The sequence below is a fragment of the Eubalaena glacialis genome, chromosome 7 (assembly GCF_028564815.1).
Source record: "Eubalaena glacialis isolate mEubGla1 chromosome 7, mEubGla1.1.hap2.+ XY, whole genome shotgun sequence".
Taxonomy (NCBI): Eukaryota; Metazoa; Chordata; class Mammalia; order Artiodactyla; family Balaenidae; genus Eubalaena; species Eubalaena glacialis.
The window spans coordinates 65,163,300-65,180,187 of record NC_083722.1 but is presented as its reverse complement, the minus strand read 5'-3'; the positions used below and the strand labels follow the sequence as shown (position 1 = coordinate 65,180,187).

Sequence of the window (16,888 nt, the reverse complement as noted above, 5' to 3'; positions counted from 1 at the left end):
GGTGCGCGGGCCTCTCACTATCGCGGCCTCTCTTGTTGCGGAGCACAGGCTCCAGACGCGCAGGCTCAGTAGTTTTGGCTTACGGGCCCAGTTGCTCCGCGGCATGTGGGATCTTCCCGGACCAGGGCTTGAACCCGTGTCGCCTGCATTGGCAGGCAGATTCTCAACCACTGCGCCACCAGGGAAACCCTCTATCACTCTTGATGGCAGTGTTTCTAAAACACATCCCTGCCCCCTTTAACTAGGATGCTTTAAGGTCAGTGCGACCTTTTCTCATTGATTGTGAGTGCCATGATACAAATTCTCAAATCCCTGGTGGTGGCTTTAACTAGAATAATAAACATTAATATGTATGTCTGAACATAAAATTAGTTGTACATTCCTTATATGTCTAGCTCTTATTCATTCATAAAACCAAAGCAAACGATTAAAATATTAGAAAACCAATAAAATATAAATTAGTAATATTAATAATGTAATGTGACACATGATATTTTGCTAAAATAAAATTGACTTCTCCTATTGTCATTTGGAAAGATAAATGATTTATCATTAAAAAAAGATCTCCTTGCTGTCATTGGGTATGAAGATATTGTTTCTTTCCTTGTCAGGAAGTTGTAGCTGACCTCATGAGCCAGATCCAGGAGCTAAGAACCTCAGTCTCTGAGAAAACAGAAACCATAGACACCCTGAGACAAGAACTGAAGGACATCAATGTAAGTTCTGTCGCCAACAGGATATTAAATTTGAGCACGAGGCACAGTTCACAGACTCAAGTGGTTAACAAATGCCCCACAGAAAAAAGGGTTCTGTGGTCACCCAGGTTTGAAAATATGTACTAGTGAAAGCTCAGCAGGCTTGGGTATCTGCAGAACCTGCAGGGCCTTTAATATGCTGACATGCGTGCTGTGTGCATCTCGGGAAGGCAAAGTCGGCTGCAGCATTTCTCAGATCTCACTGACCTGGGAGCAGTGCTCTCTGTGCACATTTGGGAATTGCTGATCCAAACCACATCAGAAACAGACTGACTGTTGCCTCTGATGGTTAAGGGTATGTGGTGTTCCTTAATTGCTTCAAGAAAAAAAACAGCACATTTTAGTTAAATTCAGAGACATCAGTGATTTAGAAAGTGAGTTTGTTTCCCCATTATTGGACTTTATCATTTCCTAAAGTAACTGCTTACTCTTCCTGCATATAAATGGTGAATGCTTCCTCCGTCCCTTGGGTAAGGGTAGTTTTTTGTTAATGTTCCTCACTCCTGTGCTCCAAACGGGGCTTGCTGCACTCCACTGATTTCTGATAAAGATGACAAAAGCAGATGTTTTTTCACTGATACCTGTGGGACTTTTCCACTTCTTCTTGCCATTCATCCATTAACTCTTCCACTCCTTCATTCAACAAGTAGTTATTGAATTTATTTGTGTTAATCTGGTCATCACCTTGGAACTCAGACTCATTCTTCAGTTATTTTAATCTAAAAATAAACTGATAATAAAGCAGACAGATCTTGTATCATCATTTTCTTTTCTGCAGGGCAAATACAATTCTGCTTTGGTTGACAAAGAAGAGAGCAAAGCATTGATTAAGAGACAGGAAGTGGACATTCTGGATCTGAAAGAATCCCTTAGACTGAGAATACTCTCCGAGGACATAGAGGTAGATGTTAACACATCATCACCCTTTTTGGTTTATTACTTGTCAGTATGTTTCTGTGTGTTATTAATGAATAAATAGAAGACTTTTAAAAAGGAGTAAGTCATAATTTGAGCCACTTTCCCTAAAGTAGTTAGGCAATTGATAGATAATACTAAGATTGTTATATTTTGTTTAGTTGATTTATTTCCATTCATTTGTGCTAACAGCATGCTAAGTTCCTGTAGCTCACCCTCTTCTGAAAAGGAAGCAGAGTGGAAACTGCATTTACTTGGATGTAGTGGTAGCAGCAGGGAGCAAAGAAAGGGCTGGTTAACCACAAAATTGCTTCTTGTGTTTTAGCTAAAATAAGTTTTAATTATCTTGTTGTTGATGTAAATGTATCTTTTAAAAAATTAAGCAGTACTGTCGTGTGGTTCAATATTCAAAATATATAAAGCAATATACATTCCCTCTTGTATATCCTTCCAGAGATATTTTTGGCTAATCCTATATACCTTGAGTTTTCCTTTTTTCACACAGATGGTAACCCACTATGTATACTGCTCTGAACCTGCTTTAGAAATAGTTTTCTTACTATCCATGAAACAAATTCAACAAATATTTATTGAACCCACCTGCCATACAACCTGTACCTGTTTGTCATTTGGGAATGGAAGAATGATTGAAACACAGATACTTACCTTGAGGCATGCAATCTAGCTTAAGAGGTAGATGTATTATGATGTAATAAATGACTTGGGAGCACAGAAAAGGGAGGGAGAGGAGCAGTTATGCCTGGAGAATTCCAAAGAGCTTCCCGGGGAAGATAGTATTAGTACAAGACTTTGCTAGGGAGGGAAGCCTGGCACCTGTGAATGTTTGTGGAGCATCCTCATAAAGGGGAACAGTTGGGTGTGACTGGCTTGAGGTGGTTGGCTTTTTGGCCAACCCAATAATAATCTAGATATGAGAATTAGATGCATATAATAGTGAAAAATTCAAATCAACTGAAATATTTAGTGAAGGGTTAAATGGTGGTGCATCCATAAGATGAAATAGAGCCCACTCAGTGAAAATGATATAATAAAAGAGTACATATATGTGGAGATGTTTGTGATCTATCAGGTATGTGTGTGCAATACATGTATTGTATCTATGACGTATATGTAATACTGTATGTTTAATGCATATGTAATATACACTATTATATATATCTGTGCACATATACATGCACATTTGGAAAGTTAGGGGGAATAGATTCTGCTCTAATTTGGTAGAGATTACATACACTGTGTACATAGGAATTATGTATGCAACCTATAGGACTTCTAATTCTCTCTGCCACTTTCCATCAAGCTACTCCCCTGAAAATTTGATGGCCTATGACACTGTATCACAGTCTGGTGGCCTGTGACACTGTATCACACTCTGGTGAACTGGCCAGCCCCTCCCCAATTAGCTGAGGGGTACTCATCTTTAAAACTGTTTACCTTCCTGTGTATAATGGACTAGAATCTATTGGTGAGACAACAGGTAAACTAGAGACCCATGCCTGGAGTCCTCCCAGGGAAGGAGAGATCAGCTTTAAGAGATTACCTGGGGTTGAGGGGAGAGGGGAGCAGAGGGCTGTTAGACCTCAACTGGGATACTTACATGAATTTACTGTAGTATTTATCTCTGGACCTCATGACTTAAGTATTAACTGCTTGGTTTGTCTTGGAATGGATTAGCATACAAGCAAAAAAAAAAAGATTCTCACTTAAAACTTTCTTAACGTTTTAAAAATCATACATAGTAATGATTTGCAAATCGATACTGGAGCACCACAGTTAAAGAGAGTCTTCCCCTGGGGGGATTGTCCCCTAACAGAGGGACATGCTCTGTGAGGACCTGGCTCACGCCACTGAGCAGCTGAACACGCTCACTGAGGCCTCGAGAAAGCACGCGGGGCTTCTGCAGTCGGCCCAGGAGGAGCTGACCAGGAAGGACGCCCTCATCCAGGAGCTTCAGCATGAGGTGAGATGCAGGGCGAGCGTCGCTCAGGATGGGCTTTGGGGGTTGCGGGAGCAGGACTGTGTGGCGGTTGAGCTCATAGCGTCCCTGCCTCGGCTAGTTCTCTACATTCAGAAAGGTGGGCTAGCAGGGCGAGCAGGTAGTGGGGCAGCAGCGCTGTGGGCTCTTAACAACCTGGTTGCTTCTGTGTGTTCAGACTTGGTGGCTGTCCTCCTGCCCACCCTCTGCCCTTGACACGTGCCAGCAAGTTCTAACCACTGTGGCAAAGGTTATGCCTGACTTTGTTTTTTTTTTTTATTTTAATTTTTATCTTTGGCTGCGTTGGGTCTTTGTTGCTGCACATGGGCTTCTCTAGTTGCGGCGAGTGGAGGCTACTCTTCGTTGCGGAGCACAGGCTCTAAGCGCGCGGGCTTCAGTAGTTGCAGCACGTGGGCTCAGTAGTTGCGGCACGTGGGCTCTAGGGCGTGCAGGCTCAGTAGTTGTGGCTTGCAGGCTCTAGAGTGCAGGCTCAGTAGTTGTGGCGCACAGGCTTAGTTGCTCCGTGGCACGTGGGATCTTCCTGGACCAGGGCTCAAACCCGTGTCCCCTGCATTGGCAGGCAGATTCTTAACCACTGCACCACCAGGGAAGTCCCATGGCTGACTTTTGTCCTCTTTTTTGGCTAGTGTAGTTTTATAATATATTTTGTAACTTTCCTCAAATGACCCTTTGATTACTTGTGAAGCTTAAAAAAGAAGTTTCTTTTAAAGTGTAAATAAATTTGTGAGAGAAATGTCAAATTATCAATCAAGCCCTGAAAAAATAATGTAAGAAGTCCATTTCCGCATGCCTTGGGAGGATTGTCTGTTCTAATTGGACCATGTACCTGTATTATTTTCTAACTTGTAATCTTACATCTGTTCAATTTTCCCAGCTAAACCAAAAGAAAGAGGAAGTAGAACAGAAGAAGAATGAATATAACTTCAAAATGAGGCAACTAGAACATGTGATGGATTCTGCTGCCAAGTATCCCCAGGTACTTTTCATAAGAAAGAGTGCATTTCAGGAGGAATAAGCAATTTTGTGAGCGATGCAAGTTGGAAATTGCTAAGACTAGCTTTTCTTTACAGAAAAAGATTTTCACTAACAGCTTTTCTGCTTTTTTTGATAAAAAGGTACCAGTGTTTTATTTGTTTTACTTGGACAAGAATTAGAATAGCAAGCTATATACATAGCCTGTGTATTTTCTACGTGCTTGGCATGTATATTTACAATGAAATCTTTATAACCACTTCATCAGGTATTTGGATGAAATTTGATTTTATTTTAGAGCCCTAAAACACCACCACACTTTCAAACACATTTGGCGAAACTCCTGGAAACGCAAGAACAAGAGATAGAAGATGGGAGAGCCTCCAAGATTTCTTTGCAACACCTTATAACAAAGCTAAATGAAGACAGGGAAGGCAAAAATGCTGAAATCCTCAGAATAAAGGTAACTGGGTAATTTTTTTCAATGAATTTAATGTTTCAAAATAAGCAGTATCTTTCATGGTGACTGAGGATCTAAAATTCAAAAGGGACAGAACTCCAGGGTAGATGGAGAAGAGTCTTCCTCTCACCCCTGACTCCAAGCTGCCTAGTTTGCTGTCCCTGTAGGCTCCAGGTGTAGCTAGTTTCTTATTTATCTTCTGAGAGCTTTTCAGAGCATCTATAACCAGGCGCGTAAGCATTGTCTCCCTGCCCCATTTGTTTTTCATGCGATGGTGTCATATCATACAGGCTGCACTAACTACTCTCATGACAGTGCTGTCCAGCTTTTAGATTTTTGCCAATTTAATAGCTGAAGCACATTATCTCACTGTATTTTTAAATTTGTGTTTTTCTTATTAGGAGTCAGATTGAGCATCTTTTGGTTTTTTGTTTCTATGAACTATATCCTTCACCCATTTTTCTATTGTTGGACTTTTTCTTAATGAGGTACAAGCATTCTTTATATGTTAGAGAGATTTGCTTTTGTCTGTTTCTCTTGTCTGCCATTTCTTTAAACTTCCTTCTAGTGTTTTTCACCCCGGTACTTGGAGGGTATGGCTTTTGTGTGTGGGAGAGTATATTTAGGGTGGTGTTAGGGGTGGGAAGTGCGTGGAGAAGTGCCTGGGTAGGTGTAGTGTGGGTGCAGAGGAGTGTGTAGGGAGGATGCGATGCCCCATAGAAGATAGTCTGTGACCTCATGGCTCTGCAGTGAGTTTTTGTTTAGGAACAAAATTAGCCTACTGTATAGGAAGACAGTATCACTCTTAAGCTTTGTTTCTCATAGAGGGGATCATTCCTGGCTTTTTTATTCAGGGCGGCTCTCAGTATGCTGCTATCTCAGGAATGTGGCATGATCTTGGTACTCAGAAGAAATTGGATCAGGTTAAAAGAAATCAAACAATAGATAAGCAGAAGTAAATCAAAAAGGACACTCCTTGCAGACGAGTATTTATTTCTTCTCGGTGGTTATGCTCATGATTTTCAAGTCAGAATCCAATTAAGTATTTTGAGGCTGTGGCACATCAATTTTTAAAAATTAGAATCTAATAAATAGAATCAAATAGAAGATTTACCAAAGTAGTAGATGCTTTTGTTCATCTTTTCTCATAAAGGAATTTTTAATGAATTATGGTTTGTTTGGGGGTTTTTTTGGCTGTGCCGCCTGGCATAGGGGATCCTAGTTCCCCAACCAGGGCTCGAACCCGTGCCCCCTGCAGTGGAAGCACAGAGTCTTAACCACTGGACTGCCAGGGAAGTCCGAATTATGTGATATTGATAAGAGACTATGTTTAAGACAATGAGGGTATGAAAATTAATCACATTCAGAGCCCCTGAGAGCTTCTCATAGTCTACTTTTTCTCCAGTGATACCCAGAGCAGTGTTCAGTGTGTAAAGGGAGCTTAAAAGAGAAATACCTGTCTCATCATGGCCTGGGGAGCAAAATAATGCCTACTATAAGGTGTTTTCTGAAAAGACCTGATTTGATGTTATTAGGAGCAGTTGTGTGAAATGGAAAACCTACGCCTGGAAGCTGAGCAGTTAAGAGAGAAAAACTGGCTCCTGCAAGGTCAGCTGGATGATATTAAAAGACAAAAGGACAACAGGTGAGAAAGAGCCACGAGCAGTCTGTGAGCTAAATCTTGGCCTGCCTGGGTATAGTTGAGTGAATGAGGTCAGGAGAGGTTTCACAGCGTGTGTGATGTTTCTTGCTGATCCAGCAGCTGCTCCAGGGGTTGCTTCTCAGTCAGGTCTGATGAGGGGGTTGTTTTACCAGAGAGGGAAAATAAGGTCATCACCATCTTGCCCACTCTGTTAACTTTTGTATTGCTACAGAGCTATTGAAATGAATTTCAAATGCGTGAAATACTTGAACCAAACTGTCTACTTGTATTTGAAAGGGGTGAGGCGGGGAGCAAATATGTCAACAAGACAGGGCTCAAGGTTCTGCCTGCAGAAAAAGGGAGAATTTCCTTGGTTTTGCTTCTTGGCTTCTGGTGAGGGGCAAGTTCTTAGGAGAAGCTGTACAGGGGGGCGTTCTGTTAGATCTGGGTGTGTGTGTGGGTGTGGGTGTGGGTGTGGGTGTGTGGGTGGTGTGTGTTTTGGCCTCAACTCAGTCTTCTAGTTGTATCTGATGGCACAGCATCTTGTCAAGGGCAACCGCACCCAGGTTATATCCTGTCTCTGACACTTGAAAGTTGTGTGACTTTGGACACATCTTTAAACCTCTTAGTGCCTCAGCTTCCTTAGCAATAAAGTGAGGGAGATGATAGCTCTTATACAAGGTGTTTTAAAGACCAAAGATAACGTGTGTAAAGTGCTGGCTACAGTGCTTAGGAGAGGGGAGTCACTCAATAAATGGTAGCTATTAAGTAGACACAGTAGATTTATGATCCCACCCCTGAGTGAGGGATGGAGATGAGGGTGGTCTGTGAGATTATGCAGGAAGTTGAGGTCTGTCAAAGGGGGTCTGTGTTTGGGATGGAAGCCCTCTGTGAATTCAGCATCCCAGATTAGGGGTGTCTGCTTTTCCTGCTGTTGTCAGAAGGTCTGTAACAGGCGCTTTCCCACTCCCACCGCTCCCCACCCCTGTCCAGAAGCAGCCCTGACACGCACTGTCCAAACCTAAGTGAGACAATGGATATTTGAGGACGGTGATGGTGGCTGTGCTAACAATCTATTCCTAAATGGTTCTTTGTTGGGTGGCGGGGTGCAAGGGGATCCTAGTTCCCTGACCAAGGACTGAACTCAAGCGCTCGGCAGTGAAAGCTCAGAGTCCTAACAACTGGACTGCCAGGGAATTCCCCTAAATGGTTCTTTTCAAGTTTTAGTGAGCATAGGAGGTGCTCATTTTATTAAGCATCCTCTTGTAGGGATTTCTCTTCCCCTTCTGGGTGATTTTGATGCAGGTAGTCCACAGTCTGCTCACCTAGTTTCCATATGCTCCACCCCCATGTCCAGGCATATTAAAGAAAAGCATTGTACCTGGTATACTGTCTTTTTTTTTTTAAACATGTTTATTCACATATAGTTTTTTTTTTTTAATTTATTTATCTATGGCTGTGTTGGGTCTTCGTTTCTGTGCGAGGGCTTTCTGTATTTGCGGCAAGCGGGGGCCACTCTTCATCGTGGTGCATGGGCCTCTCACTATCGTGGCCTCTCTTGTTGTGGAGCACAGGCTCCAGACGCACAGGCTCAGTAATTGTGGCTCACGGGCCCAGTTGCTCAGCGGCATGTGGGATCTTCCCAGACCAGGGCTCGAACCCGTGTCCCTTGCATGGGCAGGCAGATTCTCAACCATTGCGCCACCAGGGAAGCCCATGGTATACTGTCTTTTATCAAGAGTTAGTTTGAGCATGGAACTTAGAACGTTACCAGATCATTTATAAAACCACAATTTAAAATACTTTATTTCATAGCCTTGTGTCCCATTTGTGAGGAGCCATACAGAACCTTCTTCATGAAAGATTAGAGTAGAAGAAAATTATAGCCCAGGGGTCAGCCTGTTTGGTAACTGAAGTTTCATTGGAGCAGTCCGGTTCTTTCATATAAATATCGCAGTGGCTGCCTTTGCATGACAACAGCCCAGTTGCATAGCTGTGCTGGAGACCTTATGGCTCCCAAAACCTATGTCTGGTTCTTGACAGAAAAAGTTACCCCCCCCCGGATTAGACAACAGAAAACACATCTACCCTAATGATTTGGGGTGTTTTCCTCACTACCATTTTTATCTAGGTTGTCAGGTTCATTAAGTGGAAGAAACTAATGTAGCTTCTGTTTTCCTTCAAGGAATGATCCTTTACCCACCAGTGAGAGAGAGATTTCTAGAGAAGCCAGTGGCGTTCAGGCAGGTTCTGCTAGGGGGGGTGTCTCCTGATCCAGGGGCTGCCCACAGAAACTCAATTTATTATCCAACCTGGTCAGGCTCACAGAGATGGCCTCACATTAATCAAATTCACATGATACTGATGTATAGTCCAGAATGTAATTTCCTTTGTACAGAGGAGTGTTTCTTTTCCATGACGGGATTTATGTCTGGTGCTCAGAGAATCCCCTTCTTGGTGTCAGCATGTATGGGAAGCCCGAGTGGCATCAGAAAATTGCCAGCTGACTATGATATCCAATGCAGGGAATTCCCTGGTGGCCGGGGGCACAGGTTTGATCCCTGGTTGGGGAACTAAGATTCCGCACGCTGCGTATCGCGGCCAAAAATAATAAATAAAAAGGGCTACAGCAGTCCCAGACCTGAAATCCAAAGCAAAGAGGGGGCATCAGAGGCTCCACGGGACAGGCCAGCGTGAGGGGCCCTCCCCGCCCCCATGTGTGTCCTGTGTTTCCCCCACCATCCCGACCCAGCCAATCACATTCATGCCAGGCACCTGGACTGTCCTTTCAGCCCCATTTTGTTCACATATGATCTTCAGATGGTACTGCTCTAAGTTAATACTTTATTCTCAAGCAAACCCTGTAATTAGATTTCCCAGCTTTGCTCATCTCACTTTTGTATGGACGGAATCCCAAATGCTAGGGAGGTACCTTATTTCATCCTCATGTGTTGATCACGCTTATTGACTGTGCTAACTTGACCTAATCACCATAGAATTAGCTCTTCTTTGCACATCGTGGCATTGCTGCATGTAATAGATACGAAATCGATACTTGAATATATTTGACGCTTTTCCCATCCTCCCTTCCTAATCTACGCAGTGAACAGAATCATTCAGACACGCAGCAGCTGAAGAATGAACAAGAAGAAATCAAAGAAAGACTTGCTAAAGTATGATTTTTTTTTTTACCTAATAGTTGTTTTTTTCTTGTGTGAAAAATGCTTTTATAGTTAGCATTTATGGTTATATATTTTAGAAAACATTTTATTATTGAAATTTTGTCGTTTTTGTATTCCTGTTAAGTTTGATATTTACGATCAGTATTTAGCTATAGCTGAGAATTAAGAGTGAATTAGTCTTCATGCCTAGACGGTAAGCCTGCTGCTCACACAGAATTCTCCATTTAGAAGCAAGTATCGAGTGCCTATTTGAGGCCTTAAAGGGCACAATACATGAACGGTTGTAAATAGGTACCCCCTTTATGTGTGTGTAGCTGGGATTGTAGAAAAGGATGTCCCTTTTTTTTTTTTAATTGAGGTATAGTTGATTTACAATATTGTGTTAGTTTCTGATGTACAGCAAAGTGATTGTTATACCTATATGTGTATTCTTTTTCATATTCTTTTCCATTATGTTTTATTATAGGATATTGAATATAGTTCCCTGTACTATACAGTAGGACCTTGTTGTTTATCTACTTTACGTATAGTAGTTCGTATCTGCTAATCCCAAACTCCAAATTTATCCCTCTCCCCCTTTCCCCTTTGGTAACTGTAAGTTTGTTTTCTATGTCTGTGAGTCTGTTGCTGTTTTGTAAATAAGCTCATTTGTATCTATTTTTAGATTCTACCTATAAGTGATACCATATGATATTTCTCTGACTTACTTCACTTAACATGATAATCTCTAGGTCCATCCATGTTGCTGCAAATGACATTATTTCATTCTTTTTTATGGCTGAGTAATGCTCCATTGTCCATATGTACCACATCTTCTTTATCCATTCATCTGTTGATAGACATTTAGGTTGCTTCCATGTCTTGGCTGTTGTAAATAGTGCCATTATGAACATTGAGATGCATGTATTGTAAGGGAATTTGCTTTAATTGGTTATATTACCATTAGGGAGAGCGGACTGATTACTTTCAGTCTTTTGTTTAGCAATGTTAAGAACTTAAGTCATTTTTTCTTTCTCTTTCTTTAATCTTCTTATAGAATAAATTGGTTGAAGAAATGCTAAAAATGAAAGCAGAGTAAGTACACTCTTTTGAATTCAAGTTCTTGTTGATCATTTATTAATACCAACCAGTATTCCTGTAAAGGAAGAAATGCTTATAATATCCACAAGGTAAGTAAATTCTTTCCTTTCTGCAGTAGTATTTGAACGTAATAGATATTTACAAAATTCTTTTCTTAAATACCACTTGCTAAAGGGGTTCCTCATATGAAGCCATTCCAAAAAAAAACTTAAAGAAATAAGTGCCAGGAAAACCTTAGCTTCCCTGGGGGAATTGATGGGTTTTCTCCTCATGGACAATGAGAACTATATAACTGACCAGGTTTCCTTCTCGCTTCTGGTTTCCTCTGCTTTAAAACCTTGAGGCCCTCTCAGACCCATAGATCAATACTGTGAATTCTTCTGGTCTTGACCTTGTGTCTCTTTATGTTTTCCATGGACATGATTTTATTTTATTCATATAGTTCTTGTATTTTAATTTATGTAATCTTATAAACTGCCTCATCCTTGATAAACAAGATACACTGTATTTTCTATCAAGTTCAAAATAAGTAAACTGGTTGGTATTAACAAAGTGATAAAACGTTAGAAAGATATTGTACTCTCTGAATAGAATAGATCTCATCAGGAACAGCGATTCTCAAACATTTTCACTTGTTTTACCTCCTAAAAGAATTTTGGAACACCATATACCCTCTTGCACATTTTTGGAGTTGACTATGTCTAAAATTTTTCATTGTAAGTTTAAATTATTGCAAAGGATAGAAGTTTTGACATACTGAAAATAGTGACATTTAGAAATAAAGCTTTTGTGGTGTTCTTTTAAAAGTTATCCAACTGATTTGGTACTTTCTACCCATTTAAAAAATACTTGAAGAAATTCGTTAGTCTAAAATTTTACATTGTTCCTTTTTCCTTTGAAATTAAGTTTCCATTCTATACCCATGCAGAATTATATCCTAATTTAATATATTGTTTGGAAATTATTTGGTTGACTGCCCTATCGTATAACTCAGCAATGAAAATATGTATGCAAATTACAAGTAATTTGTAAAAATGTATTATATTCATATGGCTCTAAGTGTTATATTTTTTCTGGATTGAGTTTTCATTACAATTATTAAAGTATCCTGAATTTATTGTAAATTTTTATGAATAATTATTATACAAGTATAATTTTATTGGAAATGCATCTCTCAATGCATTTTATCTTAATGCTTTTTCTTTAATTAGCTCATTCTGTTGCACTTAATTCTGGAATCAGACAGTATTCACTATCAATTCTGTTCCTACTTTTTTGTTTTTATAGATATAAAGGCTGAGAAATCTTATTCACATACAATGGAAGGAGTTTTGTTAGAATGTTGTCCTTCAATTATTTGAACTCCATCCAAGTTAATATGCCAGAAGTTACATAGTGATATGTCATCAAAAATTCTTTTTAGGGACTTCCCTGGTGGTCCAGTGGTTAAGACTCTGCGCTTCCACTGCAGGGGACATGGGTTCGATCCCTGGTCAGGGAACTAAGATCCCACATGCTGCATGGTGCGGCCAAAAAAAAAAAAACAAAAATCTTTTTAATGATCAGCTGACAAAGACCACCCCACTTTTGAAAGGTTTGTTACTCAGTTATTGAGTCATTTGCGTCATAGACTCATATACTCAATAGAGTATAGGCGTGGAACAGAACTTTGTTCAACACTTTCATCTGCATTTGAGCAGCTTGGGGACTGGTTCCTTGCCAGTTAGCTGTAGGGCTAGGACAGAAATCTGGATCACTTACAGGATCTATGAGAATCCACCAGAAGTATAGATAATACCCATTTGAGACCTTCTAGCAAAAAGAATAAAAGCTATCCAAGCTGATATGTAATTTATTTCATGATCTAGTAATCAGTGCTACAGTGTCCCTGGGACTACAGGAGCCCACACTGTGGCAAGTGAAGCAACCTCCAGAAAATGGCACACATGGTTTTATCAGTCCCAGCCTACGGCAGCAATTTTAAACATTGCGTTATCCACACGTGTATGTGACGATGCTTTTAAAAAGCTACAAAGAACTGAATACCAAGCCAACAGTGGTGTAGGCAGATGTTTAATTTCACATAACAAGAGGTCTGGAGGTGCATTGACTCAGTGATGCCATTACTGACCCAGACCCTTCCCATTCTTCTGCTTTTGGTACTCTTGCTTGTGACCTATTGGCTGCTGCAGCCAATGCTGCTGCAGCTCCAAACAACATAAACAGGAAGATCACAGCTTGCAGTGTTGTGGGTTCAAAAGGACTTTCTTTTGTCAGGGAAAAAAACTCCCAGAAACCCTCAAGATTCATTGTGTCTCCTTATCCAGAATTAGCATGCCTGCAGGGCAAGCTGAGAAAACCAGTATCTGGCAGTGGGGTAGAGATAACCATGGTTTTAGCTCAGACCAGTTATTATTTACTAATCTTTGGGAACTGGGTGTGTTTCTCCTCTCCCTTTCTTGTCCTCTGAATAAACTGAGTTTTTATAAAAAGCAAGGGATTGGCTGTTGAGTAGGCAGCTGCAGTGTCTGCCATGCCACAAAGTCTTTTCATGAAATGAAAGCAAAATACATAAGACAAATGCAGAACAGTTCCAGATGAATTGGGAGAGCATCAGTGCCCTCACTCCCACACTGTCCTCCTGAGGTTCCACGGAATGTCGTCTGAAAACACCGCCCTAGAAATTGTTGGCCTTAAGTGGTATTTTTAATTCTGTGTATTACATCACTTAAATCATCAGCTTTCTATTCCATATTCATTGTAAAATAAATAAAAAGCATTTGTTTCTTTGGGAAGCTTATAGGATTCAGTTAGTTTTGTGAAATTCTATATAATTGTTTGGTAACCCTTTTTTTTTTTCCCTTTTGAACACTATTTTATTTGTTTTTTTAACATTTTATATTGGAGTATAGCTGATTAACAATGTTGTCTTAGTTTCAGGTGTACAGCAAAGTGATTAAGTTATACATATACATGTATCTATTCTTTTTCAAATTCTTTTCCCATTTAGGTTGTTACATAGTATTGAGCAGAGTTCCCTGTGCTATACAGTAGGTCCTTGTTGGTTATCCAACACTGTTTTAAATATAGCAGTGTGTACACGTCAATCCCAAACTCCCTAACTATCCCTCCCTGCCTCCCTTCCCCCCGGTAACCATAAATTCATAATATAAGTCTATGAGTCTGTTTCTGTTTTGTAAATAAGTTCATTTGTATCATTTTTTTTTTAGATTCTGCATATAAGCGATACCATATGATATTTGTCTTTCTCTGTCTGACTTAACTTTACTCAGTATGACAATCGCTAGGTCCATCCATGGGTAACCCTTCTTTTTAATGTTTATTTTCAATTGATAGTTGCATAAAGTGTATAAATTCTGAATAGCACATCCTTGAAGAAATGACTAGTGTCCCACCATCTGAGAACCAGTTTTTGAAACCAGAAATGATTACTCTAAGATATGGGGCACTGAATAAACCATGCAGACTATAATAATACTTAAGTAACAGTTTGCTCTGAGGGCTAGATCTAAAAGTTTCCATTCTAAATTTTTGTTGTGTAAAAAACGGTTTGTGGAGCTTTCCAAAATGAAAGTTTTGGGTAAAACAACCATTAAAAAAGTGTATCTGCAGCTCTTGCTATCTTCCTGTTCTGTCAGAAAGGGGAGGGCTGAATATTAGCGATACTTTCAAATAAAAATTCTGGGCTTGGGTGACAAGTGTCTGATTTGAGTACTGTTTTATAATTATGTCCCTTTGAGAGACCATAACACGATATTTACTGTTACAGCCTAGAACAGCTCCAGAGTGCCCTTCAGAACAAAGAGACCGACTACCTTACAATGACTGAGGAAGTTGAACGAGTCAGAATGTTGGAGTCTAAAGCGTTCCAAGAAAAGGAACAACTAAGATCAAAGCTGGAAGAATTGTATGAAGAAAAGGAGAGAACATGCCAGGTGCATTTGTGTGTTGGTCTTTATTAACAGAGCCGATCAGCATAAGTCTCCTGGCTGTGATTGGGCATCCTGTGGTTTACAGCTGCTCCAGTGCACGCAAAGATGTGTGGTCATGAAAGCTGGGAACCTGGGCTCTGTCTCTCCCTCCCTGTGCTCTTGGAAGGCATGAAATAATGTTACTTTAAAAGAAAAATTAAAAGCAGCTCATTTTCCCTTCCCTGGATTGATTTACCTGCAGGAGATGGAAATGTTAAGAAAGCAGGTGGAGTGTCTCGCCGAGGAAAATGGGAAGTTGGTAGGTCACCAAAACCTACATCAGAAGATCCAGTACGTAGTGCGGCTGAAGAAGGAAAACATCAGGCTTGCTGAGGTAAACTCCTGAAAATTGTGCCGCATAAACTCATTCTGGTTTTTAAATGATGATTTAGTTAAAATTTAATTATTGAATCACGTAACTGCTTTCTTCAGGGAACCTCCTGAATTAAAAAACAAAAAAATTCAGCCATTGCTATTGTAAGCATAATTCAGTCAGTTATCATACACATGAGATTCTTGTTTACTGTTAAAGTAGTTTACAAACGGAAAATTACAGTCATAGTTTGAAATTTAAACTTAATGAATGCCAAGAATAACTCTTCCTGCAAGAATTAGAGCCTTAATTTTTTTTCTTTTCCTTTTCTTAAAAATTACTGACCAGGAGTCAGAAAAGTTGCGTGCTGAAAATTTACTTTTAAAAGAAAAGAAATGAATGAATCATAAGGATCCCGATCAACTACCTACCTTGTTTGGAGACTTTTTTCCCTCTTATAGAAGTAAGACCTGCCCCTGCGCACTTAGTAGAGCTGAATTAAGAGCCACGACTATTACCTGTGTATGTGGGGGTTGGGGGGCTGACCCTCAAGTTTCTTATGAACTCTCTGCACCTGTGCACACCTGTGGCAGCTGGCAGCCTGCAGTTAGAGGTTACCGTTTCAAAGCTGTAAATATTGGGAAAACCTTTTGTCTTTTTAAAATAGAAGCCCGTAGCTGAGGTTTTACAGTTGATGTCGGCCAGATTATTTTTTTCCTTCAGTACTGTCATAATCTCCTTTGAGTCTTGCATCAGAAGCTCCAACAATACACAGGTTCCAAAACTTACAGTGAGGTTAATGATGGTGCAGTGTGCATGAATAGCAAACTTGTTAATATAGATTGTTTTTGTATTCCTACTTGAAGTGTTCTCATGGGCCTTTTTTATGACTGTCAATATGGCCATTTTTCAAAATGTAATAAAATCTTTTAAAAATAAATTGTTTAATAAGGTAATTTATATTGTTCATTCACCATATGCTTATTGAGCAACTATTATATGCCAGGCACTGGTCATCAGTGAACAAAGCAAACAGAAACCCTGCCCTCAAGGAACTTCTGTGTATCAGCACTTCATTCCTTTTTATTGAGAGTAATATTCCGTTGTATGGACATGCCACATTTTATTTACTTACCATTCGATGGACATTGCGTTACCAAACCAAACTTGGGTCCGTTCACCCTCGTGCAGCCAATCTACTGACACTGCGTTTGTGTTTTTTGGGGTTTTTTTTGTTTTTGGCTGTGCCGTGTGTCTTGTGGGATCTTAGTTCCCCGACCCAGGCCACCGCAGTGAAAGAGCCAAGTCCTAACTACTGGACGGCCAGGGAAGTCCCTCAGCAAAGCATTTTTTTAAAATTAATTTATTTATTTATTTATTTTTGGCTGTGTTGGGTCTTCGTTGCTGCGTGCAGGCTTTCTCTAGTTGCGGCAAGCGGGGGCTACTCTTCATTGTGGTGCGTGGGCTTCTCATTGCGGTGGCTTCTCTTGTTGCGGAGCACAGGCTCTAGGTGCACGGGCTTCAGTAGTTGTGGCTCATGGGCTCAGTAGTTGTGGCTCG

General features: G+C 40.3%; 1 protein-coding gene across 1 annotated transcript in view; it reads left to right on the top strand.

The window, feature by feature from the left end:
* The window catches only part of KIF15 (kinesin family member 15), a 69,030-nt gene extending 53,006 nt beyond the window's left edge, over positions 1 to 16,024 (top strand). The window contains exons 25-35 of the mRNA XM_061196518.1: positions 612 to 716; positions 1,534 to 1,656; positions 3,505 to 3,651; positions 4,562 to 4,663; positions 4,958 to 5,122; positions 6,655 to 6,764; positions 9,865 to 9,934; positions 10,980 to 11,017; positions 14,814 to 14,979; positions 15,218 to 15,349; positions 15,677 to 16,024. Coding sequence (XP_061052501.1) covers positions 612 to 716; positions 1,534 to 1,656; positions 3,505 to 3,651; positions 4,562 to 4,663; positions 4,958 to 5,122; positions 6,655 to 6,764; positions 9,865 to 9,934; positions 10,980 to 11,017; positions 14,814 to 14,979; positions 15,218 to 15,349; positions 15,677 to 15,727 — 1,209 coding nt within the window. The 3' untranslated portion in view covers positions 15,728 to 16,024. The remainder of the gene's footprint in view (positions 1 to 611; positions 717 to 1,533; positions 1,657 to 3,504; positions 3,652 to 4,561; positions 4,664 to 4,957; positions 5,123 to 6,654; positions 6,765 to 9,864; positions 9,935 to 10,979; positions 11,018 to 14,813; positions 14,980 to 15,217; positions 15,350 to 15,676) is intronic.
* Positions 16,025 to 16,888: the final 864 nt, after the last annotated feature.